We start from the raw sequence: 17,143 nt of genomic DNA, 5'->3' as shown, positions 1-17,143 counted from the left end.
CTGGACGAAGGAGGTCAGACTACCGCTGGAAATTCACGTCGATGATACACCAATTCCGACGGTGAATAACCCCAAAATACTCGGAGTAACATTCGACAGCCTGCTCTCCTTCTCTGCGCACGCAACCGCTATTGTCAACAAAGTACAGAGCCGCAACGCAAGGCCCTCAAGTCGATAGCTGGCAGTACCTGGGGCAAAGACAAAGAAATGTTGCTGGCAACATACAAGGCAATAGGCCGGCCGGTTTTAAACTACGCAGCACCAGTGTGGTCGCCGGGACACGTCAGGAGGCATCTATACGAACTGACGGACGAAGTCCATAAGTTCATTAAGCAGCCTCTGGACCCGTCAGCATACCGACAGGCCCTGAACGGCATTCACAGGGATTCAGTCTCGAGTTATGTAGACTCTAGACCTGTGAATGCCGTTCTAGGCACACAAACACCGCACATGGACGTGACGGAACTCCATCTGCGTCGGGAGACAAGATCAACAATAGCCCAACTTCGCTCTGGCTACTGCAGCAGGTTAAACTCATACCTGAGTAGACTAAATGCGGATGTGCCAAATGAGTGTCCGGCATGCGGAGAGACCCCTCACGACTCGAAACACGTCTTCGCATGCCCAGAAAATCCGACAACCCTGACGGCTTTGTCCCTGTGGACCGACCCTGTAGAGGCTGCACGCTTCTTAGGGCTGCCGTTAGTGGAACTCGACGACAACTACTGAGATATCAAGCGATCTGGGCGGGGTTGTTGTAGCCGCTCCAACAACAACAACAACAACAACAACAACAACAACAGCGTGGTACAACTTCAGACAACAAAGGGCTGCCCCCAGAGATGGGTCTTATCACCCCTTCTGTGGAGCTTAGTGGTGGATGAACTCCTTCAACTTCTCTCCGACAATGGTATCCGCTGCCAAGGCTATGCGGATGGTATAGTGATAATTGCCAGGGGAAAGTTTGAGAGAACCCTCTGTGACATCATTCAAAGAGGCTTAAGATTGACGAAGGGTTGGTGCGACAAGTTAGGGCTCATCATGAATCCTGCCAAAACCGCCAACATTCCTTTTACTAAGAAAAGAGCCCTTTCGGGCATGAGGGACATAACCTTTGAGGGGGCCGTGGTCAGCGTCGCCAGCGAAATGAAGTGTCTGCGACTAATCCTAGACACCAAACTTCTACGGAAGAAACTTGTGGACGCGATCACCTCCAAGGCCACGAAAGCTTTAATTTTGTGTAAGCGTCTGGCGGGAAAATCCTGGGGTTGTACGCCCAGGATCCTAAGATGGCTTTATATCATGATAGTACAACCAATGATTACCTATGGGGCGGTAGCTTGGGTTTCAAGAACTATTCTAGCCACGGGTGACAATCGCTCACCAAGCTACAACGACTGACATGCGTATGCATAAGAGGAGCGATGCGCACATGTCCGACGGCGGCGCTGGAAATAGTCCTTGAACTTGAGCCTCTTCATATAACCATAGAGCAGGCAGCCAAAAGAACTCTGCTTAACATTGCGATAGAGGGATTTAGAAAAGGTAAAGTCATTTCCTATAGGCGTATGTAGAAGCTAGGGTCCTCGCTCCCACTAGCCCTGTTACCTAGAGATGGCATAGGCAAGACCATAGTATTTGAGAAGAGTTTCAAAATAGAGCTTTGCAGTAAAGCAACCTGGAGTGTCTCCGCCTTCGAGGCACTACTTCAGGGTGGAACTCTGCACTGGTACACGGATGGCTTAATTACCCCAGAAGGAATAGCTGCTGGAATTGTCGGACCCAGGGCCGGGATCTATTTTCCTATGGGGAAATATCCGAGCATCTTTCGAGCAGAAGTTTACGCCATCTACCTATGTGTGGATACAATCATAGGTAGAGGGTATAGAAACGTGATAGCCAGGCAGCACTCAGGGCTCTCATATCCTATGAGGTCAAATCGCCGCTGGGTCTGGAGTACATTGAGAAGCTTAACCCCCTGGGTAGGCACAATAACATCAAATCAGCGTGGGTACCTGGCCACAAGGGAGTAGAGGGTAACGAGGCGGCTGACTGTCTCGCAAGAGCGGTGGTAGCCATTACTCCAGTTAGCCATGAGCCCTTCCTAGGAGTGGGTCTCAACATTCTAAAAGAGGAGCTTAGGATAGAGAGGATCACTATGAGGGATCTAAACTGGCAGAGTTCGTCAGGAATGCGTCAGGCAAAGAGTTTACTGTGAGGTTGTACCAGGAGATTCCAAAGTTTAATTGACCTCCCAAAAGGGCAGCTTAGAATAGAAACAGGTATCCTCACAGGACACTGCAGGCTGAGAGGGCATCTATACATTCCCACGACAGCCGGTTCTACGTACCGGAATGACTCGGGTTTTACCCGACCAAGGGCTGTTGTTTCGGCGATCTAACCCCGTCTAGATCGGCGATACCCACCAATCATTATTCGTCCATGGAGCAATACCTTGCAGCCGGATTGCTCCGCATCCATCTTCTCCGGGCGGGCGTAGCCCAACCCCGGACCAGAAATTTACTTCTGCTGTGTTTGCCAGAATCGACTCCACCCGAACTCCACTTCGGTTAGGTGCAACTCCTGCAACGGATAGATTCACCTAAGAACCTGTTCTGGCCTTAGGTCTCACCGGGAGTGGACCACAAACTTTGTGGCTCCCTGTTGCTCAAACCAAATGGCACAATCAGCCTCCACGGCTACCCACTCGCGTAATGTGTCGGTGCAGTCACGGAGAGCGGACGTCTTTTTGCTGAGCTCCGGTGCTTTTTAAGTTTTTCACTGCTGGAATTGTTTTGCTGTTGACCAAATTTAATAATGTCAAATTTCGAGCAAGTGACTCTTCATAAATAATTATTAAACTAGCTATTACTTAATAATTTCTCACTCGAAAACGCTAATAATCGCCATACGTGTGCATAAAATGCCGTGTTTGTGCGGGCAAAAGGTCGATCGCACACACGACAAAGTGCAGTGTGCCATAAATCAACATAAGCGGAAAAAGTGGGAAGAGCACTTGAAGGCCTGTAACTTCACCTCTGGTGTGAGTAAGCTCTGGTCAACCGTGAGGTCCTTGTCCAACCCGACGAAGCGTGATGACAGAGTGGAAATCTCATTCGAAGGTCACGCTTCGTCGGACCCGAAGAAATGCGCGAACTATTTTAGTCGGCAATTCACACTGCATCCTTCGGTAGACAAGGCCAAACGTCGAGTGACCAGGAGGCTGCACAAACTGCCCAAAAACAGTGCACCATTTGCTTTCACCAGCGGTGAAGTGAAGGGGGTCATCGGGAAGGCGAAAGCCTCCAAAGCCATTGGACCCGACGGAATCTGTATGCTAATGTTGAAACATTTGGGGCCTGTGGGAGTAGCATACCTCACGGAGGTCCTCAATTTGTCTATGACCACTCTCATCATTCCTGATGTGTGGAAATCAGGGAGAGTGGTCCCACTGCTGAAACCGGGGAAGCCCGCCAACAGAGGAGACTCTTATCGCCCGATAACGCTCCTTTCCCCGGTCGCGAAGACACTTGAGGCCCCGCTGCTCCCATACTTCACCTGCCACCTAACCCCAGCGAAACATCAGCATGGCTTCCGTAAAGTGCACAGCACAACAACAGCACCTAACGCCATAAACACCCAGATAACTCGTGGCCTAAATCGTAACCGCCCCTGTGAGAGAACTGTCCTAGTAGCGTTGGACTTGTCAAAGGCGTTTGACACCGTCTGCCATTCCACGCTGCTAGAAGACATTGAGGCCTCCTCTGTCCCACAGGGACTGAAGCGATAGTCGGCGAATTATATGAGTGGTCGACAATCATCAGTAATCTTCAGAGATCAAACCTCGAAACCAAGAAGAATAAAACAAGGGGTTCCACAAGGTGGTGTTCTCTCCCCCTTACCACCTGGACGAAGGAGGTCAGGCTAGAATTAGGCATTCACGTCAACGGCACACCTATACCGACGGTGAACAACCTAAAAGTTTTAGGGGTTACCTTTGATAGCCTGCTCTCCTTCTCCGCGCACACAACCGCAGTTGTCAACAAAGTACAGAGCCGCAACAAGGTCCTCAAGTCGCTCGCCGGCAGCACTTGGGGCAAAGACAAAGAAACGTTGCTGGCAACATACGAGGCAATTGGCCGGCCGGTTCTAAATTATGCAGCGCCAGTTTGGTCGCCGGGGACTAGTTGGACGCAGTGGACGAAGCTACAGACTTGTCAGAACGCCGCACTCCGGACAGCGACTGGGTGCCTTCTGATGACGCCTGAGCACCACCTACACAGCGAGGCCCAAGTGCTCCCCGTAAGGGAACACAACAAAATGCTCTGTAAGCAGTTTCTGGTGGGGTGTCACAGAGGCGAACACCCCAACAGACCACTGCTGGAGGAGGAGCCTCCGCCCAGGCACGTCAGGGGGCACCTATTCGTGTACAAGGACGCAGTCCAGACCCACACAGACCAACCACTGGACCCAATGGCGTACAGACAAGCGATTAACGACATTCATAGGGAGTCAGTCTCCACCTACCTCGACTCCCGGTCTAGGAATGTCGTTATCGGAGCCCAATCACCACCTGTGGAAGAGACGGAGCTTCAACTACCTAGAGAGACCCGCGTTACCCTGGCTCAGTTACGGTCTGGATATTGTAGCCGCCTAAACAGCTACCTGTCCAGACTCGACCCAAACATCCCATATGAGTGCCCGGCATGTGGAGACTCCCCCCACGACACCAACCACCTCTTCACATGCCAGCTCAATCCGACTCAACTAACACCCCTCTCCCTTTGGTCCGACCCCATCGAAACAGCTCGTTTCCTGGGCCTACCGTTAGTTGAGCTTGTCGATAATGATTAAAAGTTGACCCGAAACAGGCGGGGCTTAGTAGCGCCGCTACAACAACAACAACAGGGCATCTATAGACGTTCCCACGACTGTCGGGTCTACGTAACCGGAACGACCCAGATTTATATCTGGCCAAGGACTGCCACTCCAGAAAAACCGCCCAAAAACTCTTGGGGGAATCTTTATGCTGTTACAACAACAACAAGACAACTATACAAGCTGGGGATATAATTGAGTGACCTGTGTCGGTTTTACGACTCTACCAGCGAGACCCCTCTACACATTCTCACCGAATGTGATGCAGTCTGGAGAAGACGTCAGAGAAGTTTAGGCTCAATGTGGCCACAGCTTAGGCACATTCACTCCCTATCTCCTAAGTTACTGTTGAATTTTCACAGGGATTTAGGTCTAGATGATTTTATAATTTTATTATCTATTCTATCTATACTTGCAACAATGCAGGCTGGTAGTACTTTAAGACCATCAGAGTTGGCAGGCAGCCTTGAATTCATTTTCTATACTATATAAAAATTGTTATACTTTTACGGTTCTTATGGGTGTAACTTATTGTTTTCAGAAAACATGTACAAAAAACATGCAATGCTTGGCTTAAAGACGAACGCTTCAAACCTTGGATTACTTTTTTGAAAATTTTGCGACTGCAAGTTGGTCTTCTAGAAAATTTGGCAACAATGTAACATATCGCTGCACCAGATTCTCTATCTAGAGGAAGTCAGCCAAGAATTACATTTAAGGCCCCTAAGACTACACGGCAAGTAAAAGAAGTTGACCTATTTAATACATTATCTCGCATACAGCGATTAGATCAGTGGACCAATTACGTCTATGTTCTAACAAAAATCGGGCATCGACAGTCAAATAGCTGCAGTAAGTTGGGCAGATCTAAATGTAGTACACTGATAAGAAAGGTATCGTCTCCTTATTTTAGGAATCCCATACTACTTGATATTGGAAAGTAAATATTGTCATATTATGACAATGATGATGATTTTTCAGTTTGAGATAAGTACCAAAATAAGAAAAATTTCTTATAGAGGGTAGTTGCAAACTGAAAACAAATGTAAATTATTGTGGTTGTGTTTTATTTTATGTTATTTAATAATAAAACCGTGAATTGTCTGAAAAAAAAATAACTATAGCCGTTTTTAGCCGTTGTATGTAGCCTAGAGGGTTCAAAAAATACCTCAAATTATTGTTATTTGTAATAAAAAAAGAGAAACGTGTTTTTTTATTTTGCAAAAAAAGTTTTCTTAGAGGTCGCGCTGGTAGGTTTTTTATAACAACGCTGATGTTCTCAATTTTTTATTTTCTTGACTTGTTAAACTGCAGCTAAAAATTAGTTTTTTACATATTTTACACTCTGGTATTATTGGGGAACATTCCCTTAATTACATACCTGTCTTGGGCAGTTAGAATGGGCATAGTGTCCGAAAATATGCTCTCGAAAAGAGACTAGTAAAATTAAAACGTTGATACTGAACGATTTACGCATTGTCATGGGTTGGAACTTGTTACCAGGGGGTTTCTGGGGTTGCTAATTAGCAACCTGAAGTCAGTTTTTCGAAATTCAAAATGGCGGATCCAAAATGGCGGCCCATTTAAAAAAAAAATGACTGGATTTGTTCGAAACACGGCACTCGAGAGTTTTTGTGGTCGCCGATTACGAATCTGAAGTCAATTTTTTTAAATTCAAAATGGCGGATCCAACATGGAGAACAAATTAAAAAAAGTACTAAAATTAAAACGTTGATACTGAACGTTTTAAACATTGTCAAGGGTTAAAACACGTTTCCAGTGGGTTGTTGTTGTTGTTGTTGTAGCGGCTACAACAACCCCGCCCAGGACGGTTGGTATCTCAGTCGTTGTCGTCAAGTTCCACTAACGGCAACCCTAGGAAGCGTGCAGCTTCTGTGGGGTTTGTCCACAAGGACAAGGCCGTTAGGGTTGTCGGGTTTTCCGGGCATGCGAAGAGATGTTTCGAGTCATGTGGGGTCTCTCCGCATGCCGGACACTCATTCGGCACATCCTCATTCAACCTACTCAAGTAGGAGTTCAGCCTGCTGCAGTAGCCGGAGCGAAGTTGTGCGAGTGTTGTGCGTGTCTCCCGAGGCAGATGAAGCTCCGTCTCGTCTATGTCCGGGGGTGGTACGCCTAGAACGGCATTCACAGGTCTAGAGTCTACATATCTCGAGACTGAGTCCCTGTGAATGCCGTTCAGGGCCTGTCTGTAAGCTGTCGGGTCCAGAGGTTGCTTAATGAACCTCTGGACTTCGTCCGTCAGTTCATATAGATGAATCCTGACATGCCTAGGCGAGGGCTCCTCTGCAAGCAGCTGTCTGCTTGGGTGGCCACTTCTGTGGCTCCCGATCAGGAACTGCTTGCAGAGCATTATATTATGCTCCTTTACAGGGAGCATTTGCGCCTCGCCGTGTAGGTGGTGTTCAGGCGACATCAAGAGGCATCCTGTCGCTGTCCTGAGTGCGGTGTTCTGTACAGTCTGTAGCTTCGTCCACTGCGTCCTACTAGTCCCTGGCGACCACACTGGCGCTGCGTAGTTCAGAACCGGACGGCCTATTGCCTTGTACGTTGCCAGCAACGTTTCTTTGTCTGTGCCCCAAGTACTGCCGGCTAGCGACTTGAGGACCTTGTTGCGGCTCTGTACTTTATTGACAATAGCGATTGAGTGCGCAGAGAAGGAGAGCAGGCTGTCGAATGTTACTCCGAGTATTTTGGGGTTATTCACCGTCGGAATTGGTGTGTCATCGACGTGAATCCCCAGCGGTAGCCTGACCTCCTTCGTCCAGGTTGTGAACAGGGTCGCGGAGGATTTCGTAGGGGAGAGGGCTAGACACTTTGCAGTGAAGAAGCGAGAAAGTTCGGAGAGATAGCCGTTTACTTTCGAACACAGGTCATCAATTCCATTCCCAGTCGCCATGATCGAGCAATCGTCGGCATAAGAGACAATCGAGACTCCCTCTGGTGGTTGAGGGAGCTTTGAAATGTAAAAGTTAAACAGTAGCGGGGAAAGGACACCACCCTGAGGAACCCCCTGTTTTATTTTTCGCTGCTTACTCGTTTTGTCTCTAAACATTACCGACGAATGTCGACCACTCAGATAATTTGCCGACCACCGTTTGAGCCTCTGTGGGAGAGAGGAGGCCTCTATATCTTCTAGTAGCGTGGAATGGCAGACGGTGTCAAACGCCTTTGACAAGTCCAACGCTACTAGAATCGTTCTCTCACAGGGACGGTTACGGTTAAGGCCACGAGTTATCTGAGTGTTTATGGCGTTAAGTGCTGTTGTTGTACTGTGCACTTTACGGCTGATGCTTCGCTGGGGTCAGGTGGTTTGTGAGGTACGGGAGTAGCAAGGCCTCGAGTGTCTTCGCTACCGGGGAAAGGAGTGTAATCGGACGATACGAATCTCCTTTGTTGGCAGGTTTCCCCGGTTTGAGCAGTGGGACCACTCTCCCCACCTTCCAGATGTCTGGGATGATGAGAGTGGCCATTGACAAGTTGAGGACCTCCGTTAGGTACGCTACCCCCGCAGGACCCAAATTTTTCAGCATCAGCATGCATATTCCGTCGGGACCCATGGCTTTGGAGGCTTTCGCCTTCCCGATGGCCACCTGAACTTCACCGCAAGTGAAAGCAAGGGGGGCACAAGTTGTTGGCAGTTTGTGCAGCCTTCTGGTCACTAGACGCTTGGCTTTGTCCACCGGAGGATGCAGTATGAACTGCCGGCTAAAATAGCTCGCGCATCGCTCCGAGTCCGACGAGGCATGGTCGCCGAAGGAAATTTCGACTCTGTCGTCGTGCTTCGTCAGACAATGACCTCACGGTTGACCAAAGCTTGCTCACACCAGAGGTGAAATTACAAGTCTTCAGATGCTCCTCCCACTTCTTCCGCTTATGTACGTTTACAAGTTGCCGAATCTCCGCGTTGAGATCCCTGATACGGGGATCTCCGGGATCGGCCTGACGAAGGCTATCACGCTCATCGGCTAGAACAGCCGCTCGGCAGGGAAGTTTGGACGTGGGTCCGATATACATCTTGCCGGTATGAAGCGAGCTGCAGCAGCAGTGATAACCCTGCGGAACTTACGTTCACCGAGATGGACGTCGGTTGGTGTGGGGAGCGCTGCGAAGGTGTTTTCGGTAAACTCCGCGTAACCTTTCCAATCAGCTTTAGAAAAGTTGATATAGGTCCGGTGTTTGGCGGAGGCAAAGTCGGTTGGTTTATCTATCGAGATGACTATGGGTAGATGGTCTGATGCTAGAGTCAGCATAGGTCGCCACGTTATGCTGTTTATCAGACCAGCGCTGACTATTGTGATGTCTGGCGAGCTACTGCAGTTACCCATAATCCTGGTGGGTGCGTCGTCGTTCATTGTGCAGAATGTCGAGTCGTCTATCTGCTCAGCCAAGTCTGTTCCCCTACGATCGTTTGACAGGCTTGAGTGCCAAAGATCCTGGTGCGCATTAAAGTCACCTACTACCATACAGTTTTCACCTCTGAGGAGCGCACCTATATCAGGCTGATATCCTGCCGGGCAGCAGGCGACAGGGGGTATGTATAAAAGTTGAATTGCTGTGCAACTTCGTCTCTTGGACCGCAGCTATTAATATACCATGGCGACACATGAAGACGGTTATCTCCTCAATCTTGCTCTGTAGCCCGTTGCAGTTAAATTGAAGGAGCTTCATGTGGTTCGGGAGACGTGTCGTGATGTAGGGTGTAAGTGAAGTGTATGTTCTTGCCGCCATTGGCTGTGTGTGCTGCTGAGGTGATTGCCGCCCTGTGGTGGTGGTGGGGGGCGTCGCAATTGGAGTCTGCGACCGAGCAGCGCAACACGGGCCCTCGAAGTTCCCCGTCCAATCTCGCGTGGTACGCAGACCTGAGCATGCCCTAAAGTGGCACCAGCCAAGGCAGGTATTGCACTTGACTGATGTCACATTACGGAATATCCTGGTCTGACATACCGTGCAGATCGTAGGGGGAACCAGGAGTTGTTGGCGGCGGCGTGTGGGTGGTGGTGCGGTTGTGTGTGTTATGTGGTCTGTAGTGGCTGTGGTACGGTCTGTGGTGTTATTATGTTGTTGTGTTGTGGTGACTGTGTGTGGCTGCTGTGTGAGTGTGTGGGGCTGCTCGGGCGGACTATGGTTAGCCGTGGAGGCTGCTCTGTTTGAGCAACAGGGGGCCACGTACGACGTGGTCAACTGTCTATGTGTCCGTAGTCCCGAGCAGACTCTGAGGTGACTCCACCCCTCGCAGGCCTTACACTTGACTGAGGTGGAGTTGTGGTGTAATCGTCTCCGGCATACACAGCAGGTGTATGTTTCTGGCCCAGGGTTTGACTCGATGCCAGCCCTGAGTAGGAGAATACGTAGTGAATGTAGCCCTATGGACGGACAACTTCTAAGATACTTCGCCGACCTAAACGGGGTTAGATCGCCGAAACAACAGCCCTTGGTCGGGTAAAACCCGAGTCATTCCGGTGCGTAGAACCGGCTGTCGTGGGTCTCTGGGGTTGCTGATTACGAATCTGATGTCAGATTTTCAAAATTCAAAATGGCAGTTAAGAGTTTAAAACAAATCCAATCATTTTTTTTAAGTTGGTCGCCATTTTGGATCCACCATTTTGAATTTTGAAAATCTGACATCAGATTCGTAATCAGCAACCCCAGAAACCCCCTGGTAACAAGTTCCAACCCATGACAATGCGTAAATCGTTCAGTATCGACGTTTTAATTTTACTAGTGTCTTTTCGAGAGCATATTTTCGGGAACTAGACCCATTCTAATTGTCCAAGACAGGTGTGTAATTAAGGGAAAGTTCCCCAATAATACCAGAGTAATTATATGTAAAAACCACAATTTTAGCTGCATTTTAACATGTCAAGAAAATAAAAAAATTAAGAACATCAGCATTTTATTAAAAAACCGACCAGCGCGACCTCTAAGGAAACTTTTTTTTTTTTCAAAATAAAAAAATACGTGTCTGATGTAGCGTTTATGAATTTCCAAAAAGAGTGTTTTTATGAACCACTCTAATGTAGCCGTTTCTAGCCGATTTTTTTTGCTCATCTAGCCGGTCGTCTCAAAAAAATTCTGGCAACACAGCATCTGAAGTATGTTGAGTAATCGGATTTTCTTGTGGCCTTTAATAGCTAAAAACGCATAATAAAGACCGCTGTTCAGCAGCCAATCCTCTGTATCTCGATTTATATATGTATTAACAAACTAAGCTCACAAAAAATTTAAATCGATCTGAAATATGATGGGGTTTTTGGTCATTAGCTATTGGTCTATGACGAACACAGTCGCAGATGCAATGAGGTGGTGCAGGAGTACAGGAGGTACCTTACTTCGAGACCAACAAAGAAGCCCGAGGCCGTAAAACGAATTAGATCTAAGGAAGACGACGCGAAAAGCACGTTGGCGAAACGACGGTACTGTGAGGTGGCCAGGTCGCACCTCTGGAGAAAGCCACTGGAGAGGGAAAAGATAAAATTTGCTATCTTCAGCTTCTCAGCCTTTAAATTACCGGGTATGGACGGAATATTACCAATCATGCCTCTGGAAGCTTCGGATATGGTTATTCCAATCCTGGAAGCAATTTACACAGTGTGCCTACTACTTAACAACGTTCCGTTAAGCTGGAGGAAGATTAAAGTAACTTTTATTCCTGAAGCAGGAAAACGTGGTCATGACAATGCTAAAGATTTCGAACCAATAAGCCTTGGACTCAAGACGTTTCAGAGGCTGTTGGATCTGTACATTAGGGACAAAACTTCTAATTTATCATGCTCTCAACATGCGTAACTGAAAGACACGTCAACGGAGACATAGATTTCTGGGCCATAAATTGTCATGGTCTGGTGGTCAGTCCTTACTAAGGATTACATAACTAAGTGGAATTCAGAGGCCAGCGGCTGCTTGCGGAAAAGGTGCAATGAGATCCTGTCCGAAGGATGTTTTGAACGTCCTCCTTAATTTATTATCGATAGATATCTTTATCGAAAACACAGCTACTAACAGCGCCATCAGACTGCGTGTCTTGATGTTATCCTTTCGCCTACCAGACTATGCAAGCGATTTCCAAGCCGAAATGTTTGCAATTTGGGAGGCAGTAAGGTACATCAAGGAGAATGTACCCGCGAGAACGCAAGTAAATATAATCCCGAATAGCCTGTAGGAGAGAGCTGGCCTATATTTCTGATCAATATGAAATTATCCCGGGGCATAGGGACATTTACGTGAACCGAGCAGCGGACGAACTAGCAAGGCGCGGCTCCGCACTGAATGTGTCCCACGCGGTGAGCATGGGGGCCTCGCTCAGGGAGATAAAAGAAAAAATTACCGAAATTTATCACACGAAGACCCAGCACGTCTGTCAAGTTAGCCCTGCACTTTTCGAAATTTTAAAAGTTAACTATGGCATTAAGAGTAGCTTTTTTGTTGTAAATTTGTCGTGGAAAGAAAAATGTGTAGCTCTCATTTAAAACCAAAAAATTTGGTACGTAGTGCTAACTTGACACCATATACCTAGTCGATAGAATTGAGATATTAAAAATGTTATAATAATAATAATAGATTGGCGCTTACACATATGTTAGTGTTTGGCCGAGCTTCTCCTCCGATTTGTGGCGTGCGCCTTGATGTTGTCACAAAAAAGGGAGGGAACTACAGCGATCTAACATCGTTTAGGTCGGCGAAGTATTTCAGACATTGTTCGTCCAAAGGGCTACATTTGCTACGCATTCTTTTGCTCAGGGCTGGCGTCTAGTCAAATCCAGGGCCAGAAACCTGCACCTGCTGTGTATGCCAGAGACGACTACACCACAACTCCACCTCAGTCAAGTGCAATGCTTGCGACGGGTGGAGTCACCTCAGAGTCTGCTCAGGACTACGGAACCATCGGCAGTGGACCACATCATTTGTGGCCACCTGCTGCTCAAACAGAGCAGCCTCCACGACTAACCCCAGTCCACCTAAGCTGCTCAGCACAAACACCACAGCACCACAACACAGCAACACAATAGACCACACCACAACCACGATAGACCACACAACTGACACAACCGCACCGTCACCCACACGCCGCCGCCAACAACTCTTGGTTCCTCCTACAATCTGCACGGTATGTCAGACCAGGATATTCCGTAACGTGACATCAGTCAAGTGCAACACCTGCCTTGGCTGGTGCCACATTAGGGCATGTTCAGGTCTGCGCACCACGCGAGATTGGACGAGGAACTTCGAGGGCCCGTGTTGCGCCACTCGTTCGCAAACCCCTACTGCGACGCCACCCACTACCACCACAGGGCGGCAACCTCCACAGCAGCGCACACAGCCAATGCCGGCAAGGCCACAAACATCCCTCACTCCGGCCATTACCACACGTCTCCCGAACCACATGAAGCTCCTTCAATTTAAATGTAACGGTCTTCAGATCAAGATCGAGGAGATAACCGTCTTCATGTGTCGGCATGGTATATTAATAGCTGCGGTCCAAGAGACGAAGTTGCACAGCAATTCAACATTGTTGAATTGTGCCGGGTACAACATGCACCATCGAGATCGCGAGCGAGATAATGGTGGTGGCTTAGCGTTCATCACGCACCACACCGTGCAGTATCGTCTTATTGAAGCAGACATCGACCGCAGAGATACCACCCTAGAACGTCAGGGCATTGCTATCCGGTCAGGCGATGTTGAGCTCGAAATATTCAACGCATACATACCCCCTGTCACCTGCTGCCCGGCAGGATCACCCTGATATAGCTGCGCTCCTCAGAGGTGAAAACCGTATGGTATGACTTTAGCGCGCACCACTATCTTTGGCACTCAAGCCTGTCAAACGATCGGAGGGGAACAGACTTGGCTGAGCAGATAGATGATTCGACAATCTGCACAATGAACGACGACGCACCCACCAGGATTATGGGCAGCTGCTGCAGCTCGCTAGACATAACAATAGTCAGCGCTGGTCTGATAAACAGCGTATGATGGCGACCTATGCTGACTGTGACATCAGACCATCTGCCATAGTCATCTCGATCGATAAACCAATCGACCTTGCTTCCGCGGAACACCTATATCAACTTTTCTAAAGCTGATTGGAAACGCTTCGCGGAATTTACTGAGAGCACCTTCGCTGCACTCCCCACACCAACTAACGTCCACCTTGGTGAACGTAAGTTCCGCATGGTTGTCACTGCTGTTGCAGCTCGCTTCGTACCGGCAGAATGCATTACCACCCCCGTCCAAACTTCTCTACTGAAGCGGCTGTTCTAGCCGATGAGCGTGACAACCTTCGTCAGGCCGACCCCGGAAATCCCCGTATTAGGGATCTCAACGCGGAGATTCGGCAGTTTGTGAACGTACATAGGCGGAAAGAGTGGGAAGAGCATCTGAAGACTTGCAACTTCACCTCTGGTGTGAGTAAGCTTTGGTCAACCATGAGGTCACTGTCCAATCCGACGAAGCACGACGACAGGGTCGAAATTTCTTTCGGCGACCATGCTTCTTCGGACCCGGAGCGAGGCGCAAGCTATTTTAGCCGGCAGTTCATACTGCATCCTCCGGCGAACAAAGTCAAGCATCGAGTGACCAGAAGGCTGCACAAACTGCCAACAACTTGTGCCCCCTTGCTTTCGCTAACGGTGAAGTACAGGTGACCATCGGGAAGGCAAAAGCCTCCAAAGCCATGGGTCCCGACGGAATATGCGTGCTGATGCTGAAAAATTTGGGTCCCGCGGGAGCAGCGTACCTAACGGAGGTCCTCAATTTGTCAATGGCCACTCTCATCATCCCAGACATCTGGAAGGTTTAGAGAGTGTTCCCACTGCTCAAACCGGGGAAACCTGAAAACAAAGGAGAATGGTATTGGCCGATAACACTTCTTTCCCCGGTAGCGAAGACATTAGAGGCCCTGCTGCTCCCATATTTCACGAACCACCTGACCCCAGCGAAGCATCAGCATGGTTTCCGTAAAGTGCACAGTACAACAACAGCACTTAACGCCATAAACACTCAGATAACTCTCCCACAGAGGCTCAAACGGTGGTCGGCAAATTATCTGAGTGGTCGACACTCGTCGGTAATATTTAGAGAGAAATCGAGCAAACTCAGCGAAATAAAACAGGGGGTTTCCGCAGGGTGGTGTCCTTTCCCCGCTACTGTTTAACTTTTACATTTCACAGCTCCCTCAACCGCCAGAGGGAGTCTCGATTGTCTCTTACGACGACGATTGCTCGATCATGGCGACTGGGAATGGAATTGATGACTTGTGTTCGAAAGTAAACGGGTATCTCTCCGAGCTTTTTCGCTTCTTCACTGCAAGGAGCCTAACCCTCCCCCTACAAAATACTCTGCGACCTTGTTCACCACCTGGACGAAGGAGGTCAGGCTATCGCTGGGAATTCACGTCGATGATACACCAATTCAGACGGTGAATAGCCCCAAAATACTCGGAATAACCTTCGACAGTCTGTTCGTCAGCGACTGGATGCCTTCTGATGTCGCCTGAACACCACCTACACTAATGCCGTTATAAAATTTTCAATATCTAAATTCTCTCGAGCTACAATTAATGCCGATAGAACATTTTCAATATCTCAATTCTATCGACTAGGTGTATGGTGTTAACTTTTTCAATTTCGAAAAGTGTAGTGCTCACTTGACAGGCGTAGCCCGCGCAGAGGTTGAACCGTACAGGATCGTATAGGCTTACCCGGCAGTTCTTGGTGTCCTACGAGCCACTTAATACCAAAACTCTCTTAGGAATGTGCAAAAAAGATGCCTACAAAAGTACTGCAGTGTGCGCAGGGCAGTGGCCCGTTGAGGGTACATGCTGAAAGGATTGGATTGCCCTTCAAGAGGTTCTGGCGCAATTGCGATGACCTTGGCTTAAAAGAGACAGTCGAACACTTCCTGTGCGAGTGTCCAACCCTCGCTAAAGACACTCGGCGAACCATTCCTTCAGAATATTTCAGAGTGTAGCTGCCTGCCTCTGTATGACGTACTAAAATCCACTAAAGCCGCCAAATGGCGATAGGTTGCACGAATTGTGGAATCCAAATGGCAAACTTGCTAATTGCTTGTCACCAGGGTGGTAATCCACTTAAACAAACCAACCAGCCAATCTCTTAAATTGCATTTTCCTGATTTTTACTAAATTTTACCGGTATTAGAAGCGAAGGTTTTAGTCCAAACGTTCTTTCCTGTTGATCATACAGATCGCATCTATTGTATATGTGAAGTTCAAAGCCATTTAATTGCACAGAAAGACGTGTATCGGAGTGCGAGAGATCTAAAATTCAAAAAAAATTTAGTTATATTATGTAATTATTACAAAATAAAGATTTTACCCTCGGAAACATCCTTTGGAACATACGATCGCCACCAACGAAATATGAAATAACCATCCTGCACACGAACTGAATAATCAAATGTAATGTAGACGAAATCACGAAACATAATTTTACCCGCCAAAGGATTCAATGCTACAGAACCTACGAAATATTAGTTTGTTTCTTATCTGTTTAGAGTGCTTTTAATTGTATAAGTACGCTTACCAATTTTAAAATATGCGCCTTTTATAAACCACCGATTGACCATTTTTGTTATAAAAAGTCCAACTAGACGCGAATTGTAGAAAGTTATGTATGTTACCCAGGTTATAGACGTCAGTAAAGAACAAAGCAGCCATATCTACGGAGCATATTAAAAATTATCGATAATTAATTTTTTTTTACAATTAAATTGTCATATCTAAAATAATTTCGTAAATCCAATGTCACGGCGCGTTTGGATAAAGGTGCTGGCCCAATGCAGGCTTGCTTTGCTTGCTTCGCTGCGAGAAGTGTCAAAAATTATTTGGAATATACTAAAACGTATAAAGGCTGGCCAAATGGCAGCTTTTCTTCACTTGCTTTAAGCGCCTCAAAGTTTGAATTAGGCAAATGTTTTATTTGAAAGCGTTTTGTAGGCTTTTGACAAAGTGGTATGTTCCTTTCAAAATACATAAATTCAAACAAAAATTTGCTTGCTTAATTTTAAAAAGTCACAGAAAATGCAGGTAATTCGAAATGAAATAAAAATGATGCATTGTTTCCATATTTATATTTAATATATCGTTATCTTATAGTAAAAAGTTGCAAAGCCCACTTTTACAAATTTTACACGAGAGGAAAAAACTTCTTCTTCAAGTAAATCGCTTTTTTAAGTTAGTTTTTTTAGTAAATGTAGATATAGATATGTATGTATCATTATT

General features: G+C 47.4%; 1 protein-coding gene across 7 annotated transcripts in view; it reads right to left on the bottom strand.

Annotated features, from left to right (window-relative positions):
- LOC118749382 (transmembrane protein KIAA1109 homolog) overlaps positions 1–16,586 on the bottom strand; it is a 556,935-nt gene extending 540,349 nt beyond the window's left edge. For all 7 annotated transcript variants that reach the window (XM_036484182.1, XM_036484183.1, XM_036484184.1 and 4 more), the window contains exons 1-3: positions 16,446–16,586; positions 16,239–16,382; positions 16,053–16,180 (exon numbers count right to left, since the gene is read on the bottom strand). In XM_036484182.1, the coding sequence (XP_036340075.1) occupies positions 16,053–16,180; positions 16,239–16,382; positions 16,446–16,488 (315 nt within the window). In that variant the 5' untranslated portion in view covers positions 16,489–16,586. The remainder of the gene's footprint in view (positions 1–16,052; positions 16,181–16,238; positions 16,383–16,445) is intronic.
- Between the last annotated feature and the right edge of the window lie 557 nt (positions 16,587–17,143).

Source organism: Rhagoletis pomonella, unplaced genomic scaffold (assembly GCF_013731165.1).
Source record: "Rhagoletis pomonella isolate Grant_MI unplaced genomic scaffold, Rhpom_1.0 Rhpom_scaffold_00015, whole genome shotgun sequence".
In the NCBI taxonomy this organism is placed as follows: domain Eukaryota; kingdom Metazoa; phylum Arthropoda; class Insecta; order Diptera; family Tephritidae; genus Rhagoletis; species Rhagoletis pomonella.
This window is presented reverse-complemented; position numbering and strand designations above follow the sequence as displayed.